This window comes from Lucilia cuprina, chromosome 5 (genome assembly GCF_022045245.1).
Source record: "Lucilia cuprina isolate Lc7/37 chromosome 5, ASM2204524v1, whole genome shotgun sequence".
NCBI lineage: Eukaryota > Metazoa > Arthropoda > Insecta > Diptera > Calliphoridae > Lucilia > Lucilia cuprina.
The window spans coordinates 57,969,746-57,989,592 of record NC_060953.1 but is presented as its reverse complement, the minus strand read 5'-3'; the positions used below and the strand labels follow the sequence as shown (position 1 = coordinate 57,989,592).

General features: G+C 27.0%; 1 protein-coding gene across 4 annotated transcripts in view; it reads right to left on the bottom strand.

Moving 5' to 3' along the window:
- The window catches only part of LOC111684575 (cAMP-dependent protein kinase type I regulatory subunit), a 61,487-nt gene that overhangs the window by 11,158 nt on the left and 30,482 nt on the right, over positions 1-19,847 (bottom strand). Inside the window, exon 1 of one of the 4 annotated variants that reach the window (XM_023446773.2) lies at positions 3,412-3,545. The exons of the other annotated variants lie outside the window; for them this stretch is intronic. Within the exon in view, the coding sequence (XP_023302541.1) occupies positions 3,412-3,420 (9 nt within the window). The 5' untranslated portion in view covers positions 3,421-3,545. Of the gene's footprint in view, positions 1-3,411; positions 3,546-19,847 lie in introns of those variants that run through there. 4 annotated transcript variants of the gene reach the window in all.

Genomic DNA, 19,847 nt, shown 5'->3' with positions numbered 1-19,847 from the left:
ATATATATATAATATATATATATATATATATATATATATATATGTATATATAAAAAATAATAACAGCCAACATACAGTGATTTCTAAAAGGTTTTGTATTTAACAAAAATTGTGGTAATTAAAACGAAATTTAAGTTTAAAGGGCAAAAAAAAAACAAATTACCAACACACGCAAGTAAGAACTAAATAATGCAACAAATACAAATTTCCATAAAATTTCTTTAGAAAAGACAATTTAATTGGTTATATTCCTTCTATAGGCCAGACTACACATATACCACACTGTCCCAGCAAAATCTTTACTTACCCGGTAAGTAGGCAAGTAATATTGAAGAAAAGTTTAAGTAGTTACGTTTTGGCTAAATAACTACTTATTTTTGTTCGACGATGACCAAAAAAACTGGTTACAAATTACCCGAATTATTCGGATTTAAAACTGGTTTAACTAACAGTTATTTCTTATGTATGCTAGTCTATTCTCTTACTCAATGCCCCATTAATTTTATCATTCTATCTACAATGGTTTCCACACAAATGTTTCTTGAAAGAACTTCCAAAATCGACTACGGCTAGAGACACTAACTAATTCCTTATTAGACATATGCTATAGACAATTAAAATTTAATTTTTGTTATTGATTACGACAACTCATTACCAAGTAATATATGAAATGAGTACATTACCCACAATACTATTACCAAAATTTGAAAATATTTTACTGGGCGTATACCAAAGTATATACAAGACTGTACACCAGGGTATAGTCCAGACTTTAGACTAATGTGTTGTCCAGATTATAGATCAGACTAAAGACCAGAATTTAGACCAGACTATATATATCAGACCAACCATATATATCAGACAATATATCAGACTATAGACTTGACCAGGGTATGATCAAGCTTATAGACTAGAGAGGTTTCCAGATTATAGACCAGACTATTATGTAGACTGTACACCAGATGTTCGGCCACACTATAGTTCCGGTTGTATTCCAGACAATACACCAGAGAACAAGCAAGATTATATACCAATCTTCTTACCAGTATAAAGTTTAAGGTATTGACCAGAATGTATACCAGAGTATAGTCCAGATTGTAGACCAGACTGCAGTCCAGACTTTAGACCAGACTATTTGCCAGGCTATAGTCCAGTTAAAAAAACCAGAATAAAGATCAAACTTTAGTGCAGATTATAGGCCAGAGTATAGTCCACACTATAGTTTATACTATTGACCAGACTACATAGTCTGGACTATGGTCTCCACTAGACTATAGATTAGATTATTCTCCAGGTTATACCTAAGACTATTATAGTATACAAATGTTAAAACTATAGACAAAATTAAAAGAATACCATAGACGAGATTTAAGACCAAAAGTCGGAAATATAGATAAGACTATTAAGGCAAAACTATAGACCAGAGTAAAATCTAGATTAGGGGTCAGACTAAAGACCAGACACTACATATCAGTATACAGAATAGACTTAAGTCCAGTGTATAGATCAGACTTTAGTCTGTTTAGACTGAAGACCATTATAGTCCAGATAACAGACCAGAGGGGTTACTCCGTATTTCGATTCGGTAGAAAGAGCTTTCGAAACAAAATGTATTTATAAAACAAATTCGCAATTTTTTTCTTTCGAATCCAGTTACAGAGTAAGCCCTATAGTTTAGTTTGGACTATCATCTGGTCCAGGTTCTCAATAAGTTTTGTCTATAGAAAATCTATTTTGGCTATCTTTTATTGAGTACATACGTTTAGTTTTTATTGCAACTATAACACAATCATAATTTAGTACGTTCATCTTCTAAACAAATTCTAAACTATTACAAATAAAAACCATTTAATTTTTTTCCACTTTAAATAGCAATATTTTATAAACTACAGTTTTAGTATTTGCTCATAAGAAAACAAACTAACTCGTATATATTATTTTCAGAATTATTAGTAATTTCAGTTGAAAACATCTTCCAGATGATACAATTAATTTCATATTTATGACCATAGCAAAACCGAGCAGGTTAATTAATGAGAAATTTCTATGGTATAATTAAAGGGTAGTCTAACAGAAACAGTTATTTTGCTATATTAAGACACGTTCGAAAAATTCGAACTTAATTTTGAAATTAGATTTTATGCTAAATAGATTTCAAACTAAAAATAATTACTTCTATACACAATTATCCAATTCACAATCGGTGTTATACGGCTGTATCGTAGTATGTCGTTACAACGATATGACATCGATTGTGAACTGGACAAATGTTTTTTTATAAAAAAAATAAGTTTGAATAGTTTATTTGGTATTTAACTTATGACTGTGACCTAGACATCTTATGGTTTTTGATTTGGATATATAACACATGTTTTAAAAAGCATCTTTTTGTTTTGGTTTTTGTTTAATAAAAAATTTCATTTGAACAGCTGTGACTTATTAAAAGAAAATTATTGTTAATTATTTAATAATCCATAATGAAAATAGTTCATTTGTATTTTGTGTACTTTATAATTAAAAGAAACACATTGTTCCAGATCTTTCAATTGGCAAAATGGATGATTTTAAATAATTTGTTTTCGAAATTCATTTGAAAGTTAAAAAAAATATTTAAATTTTTTTTCACAATTTTGCAGTAAATTTTTTTGATTTTCAAAGAAAATACTGCTAAAAAAATCATATTCGAATTTAATTTCGAAAATCGATTCGATGATTTAATCCATTCGATATTTTGCAATTATCTTTACTGAAAATTATTAATAATTTCAATCTTGTTCTAAAAAAATCGAAATTAGTTTTCAAACTAAAAACCGATTTTAAATGATTTTTATTAATGCAAAAATGTACTTTTTATTCAGATTAATTAACTTTCTCTGAAAATAAAGGTTTAAAATTATGTTCGAAATTTCGCATATAATTTCGAAAATATATTAAACATTATTAAGCAGACCTTTAAGTAAATTTAATAATAAAATAACATATTTTTATATAAAGTTTAATCTATTGTAAAATATTGCTTTTTTAAGTCATGTTCGAAAAATTCGAACTTATTTTCGAAATTGGGTTTCAAGCTAAATATAATTTTTTCAAACATTTTATAAATGAAATTTTATTCAAATCTACTATTTTCAATAAATATCTTGTTTTAAAGTCATGTTCGAAATTTCTTATTTTAAGTTCGAAAATAAATTTAATACAAAATTTACGTGAATTTAATAATAAAATAACACTTTTTTTATATAAAGTTTAATCTATTGTAAAATTTTGCTTTTTAAGTCATGTTCGAAAAATTAGAACTTATTTTCGAAATTGGATTTCAAGCCAAAAAAAAATTTTATTAAAATCTGTTATTTTCAATAAAAATCTTGTTTTAAATTAAATTAAATAAAATACAATTTAATTCCAACAAACCTTAGACATTATTTGCAAATAGATTTCTATAATCCTAAATTAACAAACAAGGGGTTGCAACTGTATATATAACGTTATTAATGTAGAAATAACAGTAATGTAAATAATTTAATTAAAAAGAAATCACTAATAGTCAAATGATTAAAATGACAGCAACAGTAGACGGCTGTTAAACACCAAAGCACTTAACATTTAATGTAATTTAAAAATTATTTAATGTTGTGGTAGGCAACAGCAAAAATGCTGTTAATAGTTAATGTTAAACAAATTTTTCCCCTTTTTTTAATCCAATTATAAATAAATGCACTATTTTGTTTAAAAGTTAAATTTTTAAATTAATATATAAACACTTTGTTTTAAATATTCTTTTAATTAAGTTTCTAAATTAATGTTTTCCAGTTTTTACATAATTTTTTTATTAATATTTTTTTTTCTTTTAATATTTTATGTATTTTACACTAATCTCTGGGGGATTGAAGAAACCAATGACAAAATCAATGTCATAGCAAAAATGTTTCTGAAGAAAATTAGAGAAATTTGTGTTTTTTGGTTAAAAGAAATTAATTTTTTGTTATGATTTTTTTCGGCCTTTTGCTCATTCACTTGTGAATTATTAAAAATAATTTGTGCTAAATACTAAAACATACACCTATACACGTTCTCTCATTTGTAGCAAAGATAAATATTTAGATATTTTTTTGTAGATATTTAAAAAAAAATTGTCATGATTTTTAATTTTCCGAAATTTTTGTTTGTTCGACTGAACTCACAGTGGTTTAGGAATATTTTATTTTGGAAAAAATTTGGTTGAAAATTATTTTAGCTTTGTAGGTAGCTTTAAGTAAAATTTTCATTGACCGGACTAGTGAAGAATATTGATTGAAATTAGAAACTAACTAACTACTAACTAACTAACTAACTAACCAACTAACTAAATAACTAACTAACTAACTAACTAACTAACTAACTAACTAACTAACTAACAAACTGACTAACTAGTTAACTAACGAACTGTATAACTAACTAACTAACTAACTAACTAACTAACTAACTAACTAACTAACTAACTAACTAACTAACTAACTAACTAATTATCTATCAATCTATCTATCTATCTATCTATCTATCTATCTATCTATCTATCTATCTATCTATCTATCTATCTATCTATCTATCTATCTATCTAATCTATCTATCTATCTATATATCTATCTATCTATCTATCTATCTATCTATCTATCTATCTATCTATCTATCTATCTATCTATCTATCTATCTAATCTATCTATATATCTATCTATCTATCTATCTATCTATCTATCTATCTATCTATCTATCTATCTATCTATCTATCTATCTATCTATCTATCTATCTATCTATCTATCTATCTATCTATCTATCTATCTATCTATCTATCTATCTATCTATCTATCTATCTATCTATCTATCTATCTATCTATCTATCTATCTATCTATTTATCCTTTGACAAATTGCCCAAGCTTGGTTACTGTGTCGTTTCGGTATCACTGGAAGTTTGTGAGTACTTTACTTATTTTCAAACCAATAATTTTCAAAACCCTACACGGGTTTGAATTGAATTTCATTCCTTTATTTTATTTTTAATAAAGTTCACGAGTTCTCGAATTATGATTAAAACAAAAACTTTCTAAACCACTGTGCTTGTTTTAAAGATTTTATGATATTTCTTCTTCAAACACAAACACACAAATTGTATTTTCACCCGGCACTCGTACCATTTGAAATGACATTGTTTTTGTTTGCTTAAATTTTTAATATTATTATTTTTTTTAAATATTAATATTATTTTTAATAAACTTGTATTCATCTACAGCTAATTAAAATTATTTATTTTTAATTAATTGATTTTTTTTAAATTTTAAAAAGAAAATATTAAAAACAAATCAAAAATAATTGAATTTTTTGTAATTTTGCGCGCTTCCGTTACGTTTCGTTATATTTCCCATACTGTTAACTCAGCCACACAACATTAAACGGTTATAGTTAAGTGTACGAGTATTAACGAAGTCTATTCGTCTGTACATAACAGTAGTTCTTGTTATTATTTTTTATAAAGTAGTTGTTGATAACTCTGAATACTCTTGAATACTCGTGTATTTGATTTTAATTACCACATTTATTTGTTTTTGTTTTTGTTTTTGTTTTTGTTTTTATTTTCATTTTCTTATTTATGTTTACATTTTCTATTATACAATTATGTACATGCATATACAGATGAATGTATATGTGTATGGGGGTGTGTTTGTATTCTAAATGATTAGTTTCTAATACAACAACTACTACAACTATCATAACAGAGAAATAATAGTAAAATGTAAATGAATTCTTATTTAGTGATTAGAGAATAGATAAATGAGTTTACTCTCTCAGACAAGAAAGAAAAAACAGTTGGGCTTATTAATGTTAATATTATTACTGAGCAGAGATTAACAACTTAGTACTAACTTACTTGTTTTTAGACCAGTCAATAGACTAATCCGGAGCCTAGACAATAACATAGTCTAACCTAGAAATACTAGTCAATCCTTATGATGTAATCGATTGACTTATCCATAAATAAGTCAATAGACTAGTCAACATGTTTGTCCAAAGATTAGTCTATATACTAGTCAATAGACAAGTTGGACTTAATCATATGGTCAATAGTACAGTCAATAGATTAGTCAATAGACTAGTCAAAAAACTTGTCAGGAGACTAATTATGAGACTTGACTAGTTAGACAATTATTCAGTAAATGTATTAAAAGACTAATCAGTAGTCCATACACTTGTCCTTAGACTAGTCAGTGTACTAGTTAATAGGAAAGTCAACAGACTAGACAGACTAGACTAGATTAATCAATAGAAAAGTCAATACACTAGGCTTGTCAGTATACTAGTCTTGTTAATAGGCTAGTCAAAAGGAAAGTAAATAGACTAGTTAGTGGATTAACCAAAAAACTAGTCAGAGAACTAGTTAATATATAACTCAATAGACTTCTCCTTAGTAAATAAACTAGTCAGTGCAATAGACTGGAATATACATTAGTCTATAGACTAATCAATACACAAGTCCATATATTAGTCCGCACACTAGTCCATAAACTACTAAATAACCTAGCTTATAGACTAGTCCATAGACCAGTTAATAGATCATTCATTAGACAATTCAAAAATTCAAACAATGGACTAAACAATGGCCTTAAACTAAAAGTTAATAACTTTTTCCAACGTCTTTAGAATAAGATTTTTTAACCTTTTTGTCTCCTGAAATTATATCATAAAGTAAAAGAAACTTAATTATTTAAACTGGTCACCCTTTTTCTATAATAAACCCTCGAAACTAAACAAATAGTTTGGTTTTTTTTGTGTTTCTTCCCTTCATTTTCCAAAAGTTAAATAGAAACATTATGAGAAAAATGTTTTCTTATTAAAATCATAAAAATAGCTAAACAAAATTAGACACACAGAAAAAAAATACTAAATAGCAGAGTCGTAAATAAAAATAAAACAACAACAAAAAAAAGAACAACAAAAACAACAACTATTAATAGTGGCAAAACAAAAATAAAAAAAAATAAATTAATGGAAACAACTTTTTCTCACACGTATACACTTATACGTATGAGTGTTAAGAAAACAAACATAAATAATACACATACGCACTCGTGTATAGTAGAATAAAAAAAATTAAGTATACGCCAGTGTGGAAAGGCATTTATAAGAATAATGAGAGGGGAATTTTAATTAATTTAAAGACGAAAATGCGTAAAAAAAAGAATAATTTTGATGTTTGAATAAAAAAGTTTAATAGAACAAGTCTACAGTGGTTAAGGAACGTTATATTTAGTAAACTAATAGAGATATTGTAATTAAATTTCTTTGGAACTGACTTAAAACTAACTGGGTTAAATCATCACCAAAATTTTATTTATTTACGCTTTTTGAACACAATAAGTTTAACTACTTGCGCAGATGAAAAAAATCTTTTTAAATTTGAAAAATTAATGACGTTTAACGTCAGTTTTTACATACATCTACAACACAAATCAATTTATTATCTAATAAAGCAACACAAATTTAAAACATATTTCAAGTAGTACGTAGTAGTACATAAAATCTGTCTTAAAATTGTTAATGTACAAAAACATACACATAATTGTTTTTTGCTATTTATAAGAGGAGAAACAATAAAATTCCAATATTAAATTGATTGGTTTACATCACATTGAATAATTGTGATTAAATTTTTTTTTCTTTTTTCAATTTGGCAAACTTTGATTAATGTTTCTAGGGAATAAATAATGAACAAGAAATAAGTAAAACAAGTAAAATTGGATTGGACGAATCTTATGAACCTTAAAAATATATTTTTACTTGATAAAATTTGGCAATCATTAAGGAATCTAGTGACAACTAGTCTGCTGATTGGTCCATGGAGTAGTAGATTAATTATTTTGTTGAATAATCTATTGAACAGACTTTTGTCTAGTCACAAATCTATAGACTAGTCTGCTAACTGGTTTATTTTATAGTCTGTTGACTGGTTGATTGACAAGTCGTTTGACTTATACACTGACTAATTTATGTACTAGTCAACTGACTAGTCTATTAAATGATCTAATGACTAGTTTTAGAACTGGTTTCTTGAAGAGTCTTTTAACTAGTCTTTTGACTGGTCTATAGACAAGTCAATTACAGGTCTATAGACTTGTCTATTGACTAGTCTATAGACTTGTCTATTGACTGGTATATAGACTAGTCTATTAACTAGTTATAGACTAGTTTATTGACTGGTCTAAAACTAATCTATTGACTGGTCTTTAGAATTGTTTATTGACTGGTATATGGACTAGTCTATTGACTCGGTATATGGACTAGTCTATTGACTCGGTATATGGACTAGTCTATTGACTGGTCTATAGACTAGTTTATTGACTGGTCTATAGACTAGTCTATTGTCTGCTCTATAGACTATTCTATTGACTGGTCTATAGACTAGTCTATTGTCTGCTCTATAGACTATTCTATTAAGTAAATGGTCTATAGACTAGTCTATTGTCTGCTCTATAGAATGTTCTATTGACTGGTCTATAGACTAGTCTATTGACTGGTTTATAGAATAGTCTATCGACTGGTCTATTAACTGTTCTATTGACTAGTCTTTTGACTAGTCTATTGACCTATGGACTAGTACATTAACTGGTATACTGACTAGTCTTTTGACTTCTTTTTCGATTAGTCTACTGATCTATTGAGTATTGACTAGTCTATTATCTAAGGAGTGAGATCGAAAAATTCTTAACATACATATATGTTTATAAAAAAGAAACCACTAAACTTACAGCTTTATTGTTTTTTTTTATTTGATTCAAATTATTATTACAATTTACAAAAAAAAATATTTTTATAGTTTTAATCACTAGTGATGAAACTTTGAACCCTTTTCGGAAACCCTTCCATTAACGTTTTTATAGCGCTTTCTGTCACTTTGCTCGAACATGTAGTCCATCTCCGTTTAAAATCTACCACACTTTTGGACACCTTTTTTGTACTCTTCAATTCTCTTTTAACAAGAGCCCAATATCTCTCCACTGGCCTTAGCTCCGGGCAGTTTGGAGGATTTGCCTCTCTTGATACAAATACCACATTATTGTTCTTGTACCACTCAAGGGCTTGTTTACCATAGTGACAGGATGCCAAGTCAGGCCAAAAATAAGTGGACACATTATGAAGTCTTATGAATGGAAGCAGCCTTTTTTGTAAACATTCCTTGATGTAAATTTCGGTATTTATAGAGCCCGTTGTAACAAATGATTGGCTTCTTTTGCCGCAACTGCATATTGCTTGCCATACCAAGAACTTTCTGGGAAATTTTGTCTGCAACATAAATCTGCCAGAATATACGTTTCGTCATCCATTATGCAGCAAGAATATTTTTTTATAAAACTTGACTTCAATTTCCGTGCTCTGTTTTTGGCCTCTAAATTTTTAGCAGCGTTCCTGTCAGGAACTTTTTGAGCCTTGTATGTTTTTAAACCTGCATTAGCTTTAACTTTTCGTACCAAATAGTCCGAGCACTGAGCTAACCGAGCTGCTTTCCTACCGGATGTGTTGGGTGCTCTTTTGAAAATGCGTTCTATTTTTTGACTTTAGAAACATCATGTGGACCATTCCTTCTACCTGAACCAGGTTTTCTATCAACTGACAAGTTCTCCCGGTACTGTTTAATAACATTGGAAACAGTTTGACGGCAGACCTTTGTATGCTTGGCCAACTTTTTGTAAGACCAAGTTGGGTTTAGTTGAAAATATTTAAAAATTCCAGTACGCACTTTTTTCTGGTCACTCATTTTAATCAGATTAACAAAAAATTAATATAATTGACATTACACATAATAACTGACATGTTTTTCAGAGGTAACTTGATCAAAAAAAATCAAATAATACTTTGGTTGAAAAATGTAATGAAAAACGTGTGTTAAGAATTTTTCGATCTCACTCCTTAGTATACTATACTATTTACATAATGACTAGTCTACGGAGTGGTCTATTCACTAGTCTTTTGACTGTTCCATTGACTAGTCTATATATTGACTAATCTTTAGCCTGGTCTATTTTGTAGTATATTGACTGATCTTTTGAATAGTTTACTGAATAGTCTATGGACTAGTCTATTGACTACTTACGATTTTGATTTGAAGATTAGTCTAGTACTTGTACATTGACTGGTCCATTTTATAGTCTGGACCAGTCAATGTTTAGTTTATTAACTAGTCTATAAACTAGTATACTAGACTATTTACAGGTTTATTGATAAATTTATTTAATGGTCAAATGACTAGCCTAATGACTAGTCTACTGAGTAGATTATTAACTAGTCTTTTGTTTGATCTATTGACTAGTCTTTTGAATGTTTTATTGATTGTACTATTATAACTGGACCATTGACTAGTCTATTTTTCAATCTCTGGCTGATCTATTGACTAGTCTATTGACTGATCTTTAAACAAATCTACAGCTTACTTTATGACTAATATTGATATATTGACCAATTTAAGTACTGATTAAACTATGGTCTAGTCTATAAACTAGTCTACATGGGCTAGTGTATTGACAAGATTATGAACACGTCTATAGACTATAGCAGGACGAATGAATAAATGCTCTTTGAGAAAGCCTACAACAATTTGTTACATATCTAACTACAAACACAACATATCTACCAACTTTTTTTGTAGCAATTATAAAAAAAAGTACGCAATTGCTGGTATTAGACAGACACTATTGCTTTAGGTAGCATTTGTAAAAAAAAGCTCAATAAGAACAGCCTACACATAATTTATTATTTTAACTTGTTGATGTCTGGTTGCAAAGTAAATGATCGGATTAAGAAGATAAAGTTATTGAACGATAAAAATAATACCCATTACATATTTGGTAAATATATAATGGAAAATTTATTTTATAAATCATTAAAAATATTTAAAGATTTTTGCTTTAAGATTTTTTTTCAAAGATTTTAAGAAAATTTGTTATTTTTCTAACAATATATATTTAAATTATCTAAACTGGACTACTAGACAAAGTACTTTAATTTATCAAAAGCTCTTGAAAAATAAAATAATTAATAGATTAATTACGTTGTAGTCTCCTGGCTCGTTCTATATTGTTGATTTTATCAATAGATTTCTATAAAAAATAACAAAATTTTCTTTGGAGCAAAAAAAAAAAAACATTTTATATTAATTAAAAACAAATAACCTTAATTCTTTTACCTTAATCAATATTAATTAATCAATTGTCAATATCAATTAAACATTTGAATTGTTGTTTATTACACACTTATACTTGCAAGAACCTTAAAAAAAATACGTTAATAAACCTTGCAAGACTTCTTTAGCAATTAAAAAAAACCAGGGACAGAAAATAATGATTATTCTTAAAATTTAAAACCAAAAAATCAAATACAATTATTGGGAGGAAAAATTAATTGAATATAACAATTTTTTTTCTCAGAATATGGACTAACGATAATTACAATGATTTTTATTTTTTAAGTTTTATTTAAAAAACTTAATTTTAATTATTATTCTTTGAGTTTTATATATTACTCAAGAAATAATAATTATATTTTAAGTTTTATTTTTTTTTTGTTTAAATCATAACGATTATTACTGATTTTTATTTTTTTCATTGAAAAATAAAAATCATTTTTAAGTTTTATTTTTTTGCTTAAAAAATAAAAATTATTCTTGAGTTTTATTTTATATTTTTCAAAAATAAAACTCAATATGAAAATGTATTCTTACAAATATGAATGAAATGTTTTGAGAAATGTTTATTTTTAAGTTAAATGCAATGTTATGTTAAACATGATTATAATTAAACGACACAGAGTGGGGGAAACCACAAATTTAGCGGAATTTAAATCCATTAGAGATGTAGACAAAGATGTTGTCTATTTGTGATATCCTATTTTCATACAGGGTGTGCTACGAAGTATTGTATTGGGCAACATCATTTATAAATATGTATATTATAATATTACACCCTATAACAATTTTGAAAAAAGCTTTCACACATAGAAAAGTTGATACAATTCTGCATTCTCCGATATTTATAATCAGCTCTTATGTCCTTATAAAAGGACTTCAAAGTTTAAAGAACTTACAATTTCAAACGAATAATTTATATATTTATATGTGTTGTATGATGCTAATATTGGTATCAAATGAAAGCTGTGAGTCTGTAGATCTATAAATATTATTTACTTGACTCACTTAGACAAAAAATCAAAAATGAAATTAAATTTAAAAAAGGTCTCATTTTCGAAACAAAAATTTTTAACTCCTTTTTTGTGACAAATTTTTATTAGGCTTCTATTTCTATTTTAATCCTGATGAATTGAAATAAATAAATAATATTATTTTAAAGCAGAGGTTCCCAGTTTCATTTGATATTAATATTAATACCAAATTTTTTATATAAATTTGGAATTCCATCTTTTGAAATCGTTGAATTGGGAGGAGAAGAAATTTGTTTACCCACATTTGTACGAGTTGGCAAGAATAGTACATAGTGTGCCTGCAACTCAGGTTAGCGTAGAGCGTAGAGGTGCAATTTGTCTGCAGGATCCCTGAAAAAACTACTATTTGTTAAATTAAATAAATAATTACTTTGGTATATATTTTTGTTATTATTTTTGGTTATTATTTTTTGTTATTACTTTTTGTTGTGTTCTTTAAATAAATTTATGTATTGATTTATGTTATAAACACTGTTGCCAGATTTGACGATTTATCGTCATTTTGACGATTTTATGTACCAAAAAATGCATATTGATGATTTGACGATTTTGACCCCAAATTTGACGATTTTTTGAAACATAGAGTATTCAACATTGAAAAAGAAAAATGTCATTTGTGATTGTAAAAATAGTTAAGTGCAAAAGTGATAGATATATGTTAACCATAAAATAATAGTATTTGTTTGAAGTGTTGATATTTTAAGTATTTAACGCCTATATTAAACAAGTGGCGATGATGGCGCCAACCAAGACGATGAAAGTGGCAGCAGTACTTCGATGGTAAGTTTAACAAACATTTTTAAGTAAAAAGCTATCTAATGCTAATATTATTATTTCAGGCTGACAAACGAAAAAAAAGAAAAATTAAGGAGGACTGGTTAAAAAATTCAGACATTAATTCATGTTCTGAAAAGCGGGACAGCAAGGTATTTTGTAAAATTTGCAATGTGGAGTTAAAGGTATGTCAACATTTAATTAAGGATTCCAATACTGCAGCTAACATTACTCTAGGACGAACAAAAGCAAATGCTATAATAAAAAATATTGTAGGAGTAAAACAGTTTTCAGACGTAACTAATCTTTTAAAAACAAATTCATTTTCTTTCTGCGTTGACGAGTCAACAGAAAATGAAATGAAAAACAAGATTTAGAGTCGGAATTTAGACAACTAAAATTAATAAATTGGGATTCTAAAAATGAAATGAAATTATTAGAATTTTGGAAAAATTTATCAGAAATGAAAAGGAGAGATTCCCATATTAACAAAATTTATTTCTAAGATTTTAGTTTTACCACACTCCTCTGCAAATGTAGAGTTTTTAGCCAGGTAAACTTAAATAAAACAAAAACTAGAAATAGATTAGAAAAGGAATCTTTAGAATCAATTTTATACGTAAAAGACTATTTAAAATTAAAGAAATGTAATTGTTTTGATTAAAAAGTTGTACCTGAATTATTGCAATATATATTTGTAAAATACTGTAAAACTGTTAAGTATTTTATACAATACTAAGTCATTATTAATTTAAAAGCTTTATGTAAAAATATCTCATTTATTTTATTTAAAACACGAATTAATTTGTTATGTTCTTATAAATATTTTTGTTTTACAAAAATAACTAATGTTTTATTATATTTTATTGAAAATAAAATATTTTTTTGTTGAAAAAGAGTGTTTTTTATTTTGACGATTTCGATTAACCATTTTGACGATTTTGACGATTTTTTCCCCGAAATTTGACGATTTTACTGCAAATTTATCTGGCAACTATGGTTATAAAACATATTTAAGACGAATTTTAGCTTTTCGCTCTAGAAGGGTTAGTATGCTATTAATAGTAAAACATATTTAAATTTCCTAGAATTTTATTCGGATTCGTTGGCATTTATTCCTATATTGATCGAAAAATACCTTTCGGATTGCATTATCACTTTAAAATTTAAAGTTTAAATAAAATATATAATAAAACATATGTACTTGTACAAATAAATTTTCATATTAAGTTTTATTTTTGAAGAAAATAATATACAATTCAAGAATAATTTTTATTTTTCAAGCAAAAATATAAAACTTAAAAATGATTTTTATTTTTCAATGAAAAAAATAAAACTCAAAAATAATAATTATTTTTTGAACAAAAAATAAAAATCAAGAAATAAGTTTTATTTTTGAACAAAAACATAAAACTTAACATTGAGTTTTATTTTTGAGGAAAAAAATTTAGCTTGAAAAATAATTATTAAATTTTAAGTTTTATAATAAAACTTATAACAGTTACTGTCTCTGAAAAAAACACATTCTTGCAACAAAATTTTTTAAGATTTTTCTCCAATATATTTTAACACTTGTAATAACCGGTATCATATGGTGACGATTCTTTTATATTTAAAAATAAAATTTAAACACCTACATGTCATTAAAAAGAGTATTTGTTGTTGACAGTAGCAATTAAGCTAGAAATTTAATTATCATTTATTTAAGTGAAAACCTACATACATAAATACTTACATATACATACATATTTATTTTGATAATTATTATTAAGATTATTTTTTGAGTTGGCGAGACCAAAAAAAAAATTATAACCAAAAAGTATAATAAGTGTTAATTAAAATTTACAAAGAAGTTTTTAAAAAGTCGAATAAAAGCTATAGCTTGGTTGGGGCAATAAATATTTGGTAGTCGCAATTTGTATGTAAACATATTTCTGGAAAATTGGATGGACTATAATTCATGTATTTAAATCCGGCTCTAGGACAAAAGTAGAATATAAATTGAGTGTGAGACACATTTCTTAAAGGTAACTAAACAATTGTGCAATTAGTGATGAAAATTTTACGACTACTTAAACTATTCAATTTTAATTTGAGCTCGAAATATTTGAAATAACAATAACAAATACATACACATAAAAACTATATTGCTGAACATACATAGAACCGATACAAAAACATTAATCGACTTAACAAACTTCTCCCAAATTAAATTTTCTTTAGAAATATGTTTCGTTTTTGGTAAATTTAGTATTTTGAGTGGTAATGTTCAACCTATCGTGAATGTTTCAATTGAAATTTGTTCATAATATTATACAACTATTGTGAATGAATAATTGTTAATATATTTTGTAACTACTGTGAGTATCGAGTACCCAGTACAATATTATTAACTATTTAATCCATCTCTAATAAATATTCAAAGTGCAATTCAGATTCAAAACAATTGGCAAAAAATGGTTTATATTGTATATGAAGTACTCTTGATTTCATGCATTTGAAAGAATATATTCATAAAGACATATAAATTTGAAGTTTTTTCAATGTTATAAACTATTCTATTGACTACTCCATTGGACTGTCTATTGATTGCTCTATGGACTAATCTACGTACTAGCCTATTGACTACTTTATGGACTAGTCTATTGACTATGCTATAGACTAGTCTATTGACTACTCTTTGAACTACTTTAATGACTACTCTATATACTAGTCTACTGACTACTTTATGGTCTAGTTCATTGACTACTCTATAGACAACTCTATGGACTACTCCGTTGGACTATGGACTAGCTAATTGACAACTCTATATACTATTCCATTACTAGTCTATTGATTACTCTATAAACTTGTCTCTTGACTAGTAGATTGTCTACCTTAAGGACTAGTTCCTTGACACGTCTTTTATATATTTTATGGACTAGTGTTTTAGCTAATTTACAGAATGGTCTATTGAGTGGTCTACTGACTAAATAAACAACTCTAGCCTCTGAACTCGTCTATGAACTAGTTCATGGACTGGTCTATTGACTGTATTATGTAAGAGTCTATGGATTATTCTACAAACTAGTCCATGGACTATTCACTTATTTAGAAACTAGTGTCTAGTCTAGATACTACTCTTATAGCTATAGTCTATAGTATGTCTATTGGCTAATCTATGGACTAGTAGTCTATGAAGCAACCTATAGACTAGGCTATTGAACAGTACATGGATACGTACATTGCCTTGTTTACTGATTGGCAAGCCTATGGACTATTCTACGAACTATTGACTAATCTATGGACAAGCAAATTGCCTTGTCTTTGGACTAGGACAAGTCTATGGATCATATACTAATCTAATCTATTTACTAATCTTGTTCATGTCTGGTCTGTAAGCTAGTTCATGAAATAATCTATGGAATAGAATATTGACCAGTCCATGAAGTACTCTATTGACCAGTCTATGGACTAGCCTATTGTGTCTTCTATAAACTATTACATAGACTTGTCTATGAAATAATCTACTGAACGGTCTATTAAGTAATCGACTGACTAATCCATAAACTAGTTTATAATCCAGTCAGTATACTTTTTTGAATAACCTATTAACTAGTCTTATAAGCAGTTGAATAGGACTAGACTATGGACTCGTTCATTAACTTATCTATTCAATAGTTACGAACAAGCTTGTGGACTAGTCTGTTACTAGTCAGTTGTTTAGTCTGTAAACTAATTAGTACAATAGTTTATTTATTAGCCAATAGTCTATTGGCTAGTCTTTCGACTAGTTTATTGTCTAGACTAGTCTATGAACTATTATATGGAGTAGACTGTGGACTAGTCTTCTTAGCCGATAAAAAGTCGGACTAAACTTTATTTAACTTTAGATCAACTTGAATGTTAAAGTATACCACCCGTTTTAAAGTATTAGTAGTTTTAATTCATATTCATTACATTCCTTTAAAACTCTGCATCTAAAGTGTTAAACACTTAGAACCTAAATTTATGTAAAATTCTAACACCCACCCAATGGCAAATAAAACAATCAAAAATATCGTTTTTATAAGAATTATAAAATGAAAATCAATTGTAAACTCCTATATGTGTGCAGTGATTTCAAAATCAATTGCAGACTTAAGTCAATAGAAACAATTGTGAACACATACAGCAGTAAAGAGTGAAAGAATCAAACGTGTGAGTAGACGCTACCTGTATATATTAAATTTTTTTTGAATTGTATTGATTTGAAAAATTTATGTAAATTGAGTTACAACAAGTGTATGAATGAATGTTATAATCCAACACTTTAGCACGAATTTATCACAAAAGACACACACTAGACAGAGAGACAGACATACAATACAGACTATAAAGACTGACAGATAACAACATAAAAATTATACATTTTTTCTTTACACATTGAGTGACAAACACAAAGATAAACAACGTTCAAAGTCAGGTGAGTAGAGTAAGTAGTTAATACAACGACATTTGCTAAAGTTCTTATTCATGTAATGACTAATGACTAAGAATACGAATAGAATAATGATTTTTATTTTTTCTATTTTAAATTGATTTAAACACGTTACAGCAGCAAGTTTTTTTGAGCGAGTGTGTGTGTGTGTCGTTTTGTCTGTCAGTCTATTTTTTTTTATATAAATATGTTTGCTGTCGAGTGTTTGTGTTTTCTATTAGAAAATCTATTTGTCCTATTAACTAAACTGTGAAAACATGTCATAAATGGCAAGAAAAACAAATTAAATTGTTATACTATGTTGAAAAATTAATTTTATTTAAATAGTTTTACATTAAGTTTTTTTTTATTATTTCATAACAACTAGAAATAATTATTGACAAATTTGCATCTTTGAAGATGAATAATTTTTTTTTCGATTGTATGAATTTTAAGTAAAAACGAATGTCGTTGAAAATTTTTTATTGTTTGAAGGATTTTTTATAAAAAAAGCTTTAAAGAAAAATTTAATTTTTAGTAAATTCACAGTTTTTATTGAAAATCCGAATATTTAGCAAAAAAAAACACTGAGGTATTGGCTTTTGGTAACTCTAGTTTTTAATGAAAATCTGAGTTTTTGAAAAACTTGGGTTTTTAGGAACAATTTTGTTTCCGGTAAATATAAGATGTTTTTAGTAGAAAGTGTAGGCAAAAAACTGTGTTTCTGGTGAAAAGGTCACTTATAGGTGAACAATTCAGCTTTTTGGTCTAAAACTGATTTTTTGGTAAAAGTTTCTGGTGAAAAAAATTAATTTCTAATTTTTGGTGAAATGCTGAGTTTCTGGTGAAATACTAAGTTTATGTGAAAAACTAAAAATTGGGTAAAAATTTAAGTTTTTTATAAAAGTTCGAGTTTTTGGTGAAAAACTAAAAGTTAAGTGAATAACAAACAAAATAAAATTTTTGGTGAAAAACAAAATTTTTTGGTTAAAAAAATAAAGTAATTAGTAAAAAACGGAATTTTTAGTAAAAAATAAAATTTTAGTGAAAAACAGAGGTTTTGTAGAAAAAAACTAAGTTTTTAGTAAAAAAAACATAGAATTTTTAGTGAAGAACTGATTTTTGGTGAAAAACAGAGTTTTTAGGGAAAAAAGAGAGTTTTTGGCAAAAAAACTAAATTTTTGTTGGAAAAAAAATGTTTTAAGTAAAAAAAATTTAGTGAGAAACTGGGTTTTTGGTGAAAAACAAAATTTTTTGTGATAAACAGAGTTTTTAGTGAAAAACAAAGTTTTTAGTGAAAAACAAAGTTTTTAGTAAAAAAAAAACAGAGTTTTTTGGGAAAAACTAAGGCTTTAGTAAAAAAACAGAATTTTTAGTGAAATACTGAGTTTTTAGTGAAAACCTGAATTTTTAGTGAAATACTGAGTTTTTAGTGAAAACCTGAATTTTTACTGAAAAACTGAATTTTGGATGAAAAACTGAGTTTATGGAGAAAAATTTAGTTTCTGGTGAAGAACAAAGTTTCTGATAAAAGTTGAGTTTTTGGTGAATATTATAGCGATTTTGTGAATAACCGGAGTTTTTGGTGAAAGTAAGAGCTTTTGTCGAAAAACTGAATATGTGATCAGAAACAACGTTTTTAGTGAAAACTGAATTTAAGTAAAAAATATAGTTTTAGGTGAAAAATTGAGAATCTGGTAAAAAAGACGAGTTTTTGATGAAATTCTGAGATTCTGATGATAACCTAAGTTTCTGATGAAAAACTGAGTTTTGGGATAAAACTTCGAGTCGCTTATAAATCTGCCATGATTCCAGACAAATCGTTTCCTTTATAAACTTACTACAAAAACAACTTCTACAGTAGACATTAAATGAGAGATTTACGCTACTAATTATAGCAACATACGATCATAGTGAAGAAGTCAATGTTGATGTTGATCAAGTGCAAGTGAGAGATTTACAGAAAAAAAGAGCGACACCAACAACCACTCATTTGTAAAGTGGTCAGTTGGATCCGCAAGCACAAAATAAAAGTATATAGATTTGCGGATATTAATAAGCAAAAGACACCAGCACCAATTAACAAGTCTATTAAGTTCTATATCATATCATCGTTTCCTTTGACAAACTGCTGATTGATATTTTACCAAAAAAAAATAAAAAGGAAAGTCACAAAGTCATCATTGACGTCAAAATTTCCAACTGGGAAAATATTTGATGATAATACCATATAAGAATAAATTATATTACACAGAACAATAGAAAAATTTTGTCACAACAAAGTGTCAACATTAATAAATGGATTTACGTTGATATTTTTCTCCTGTTATTTTGTACCGAACAAAAAAGCTGTACAAATAAATTTTCACACAAAATTAAATTAAATTTGATTAGTA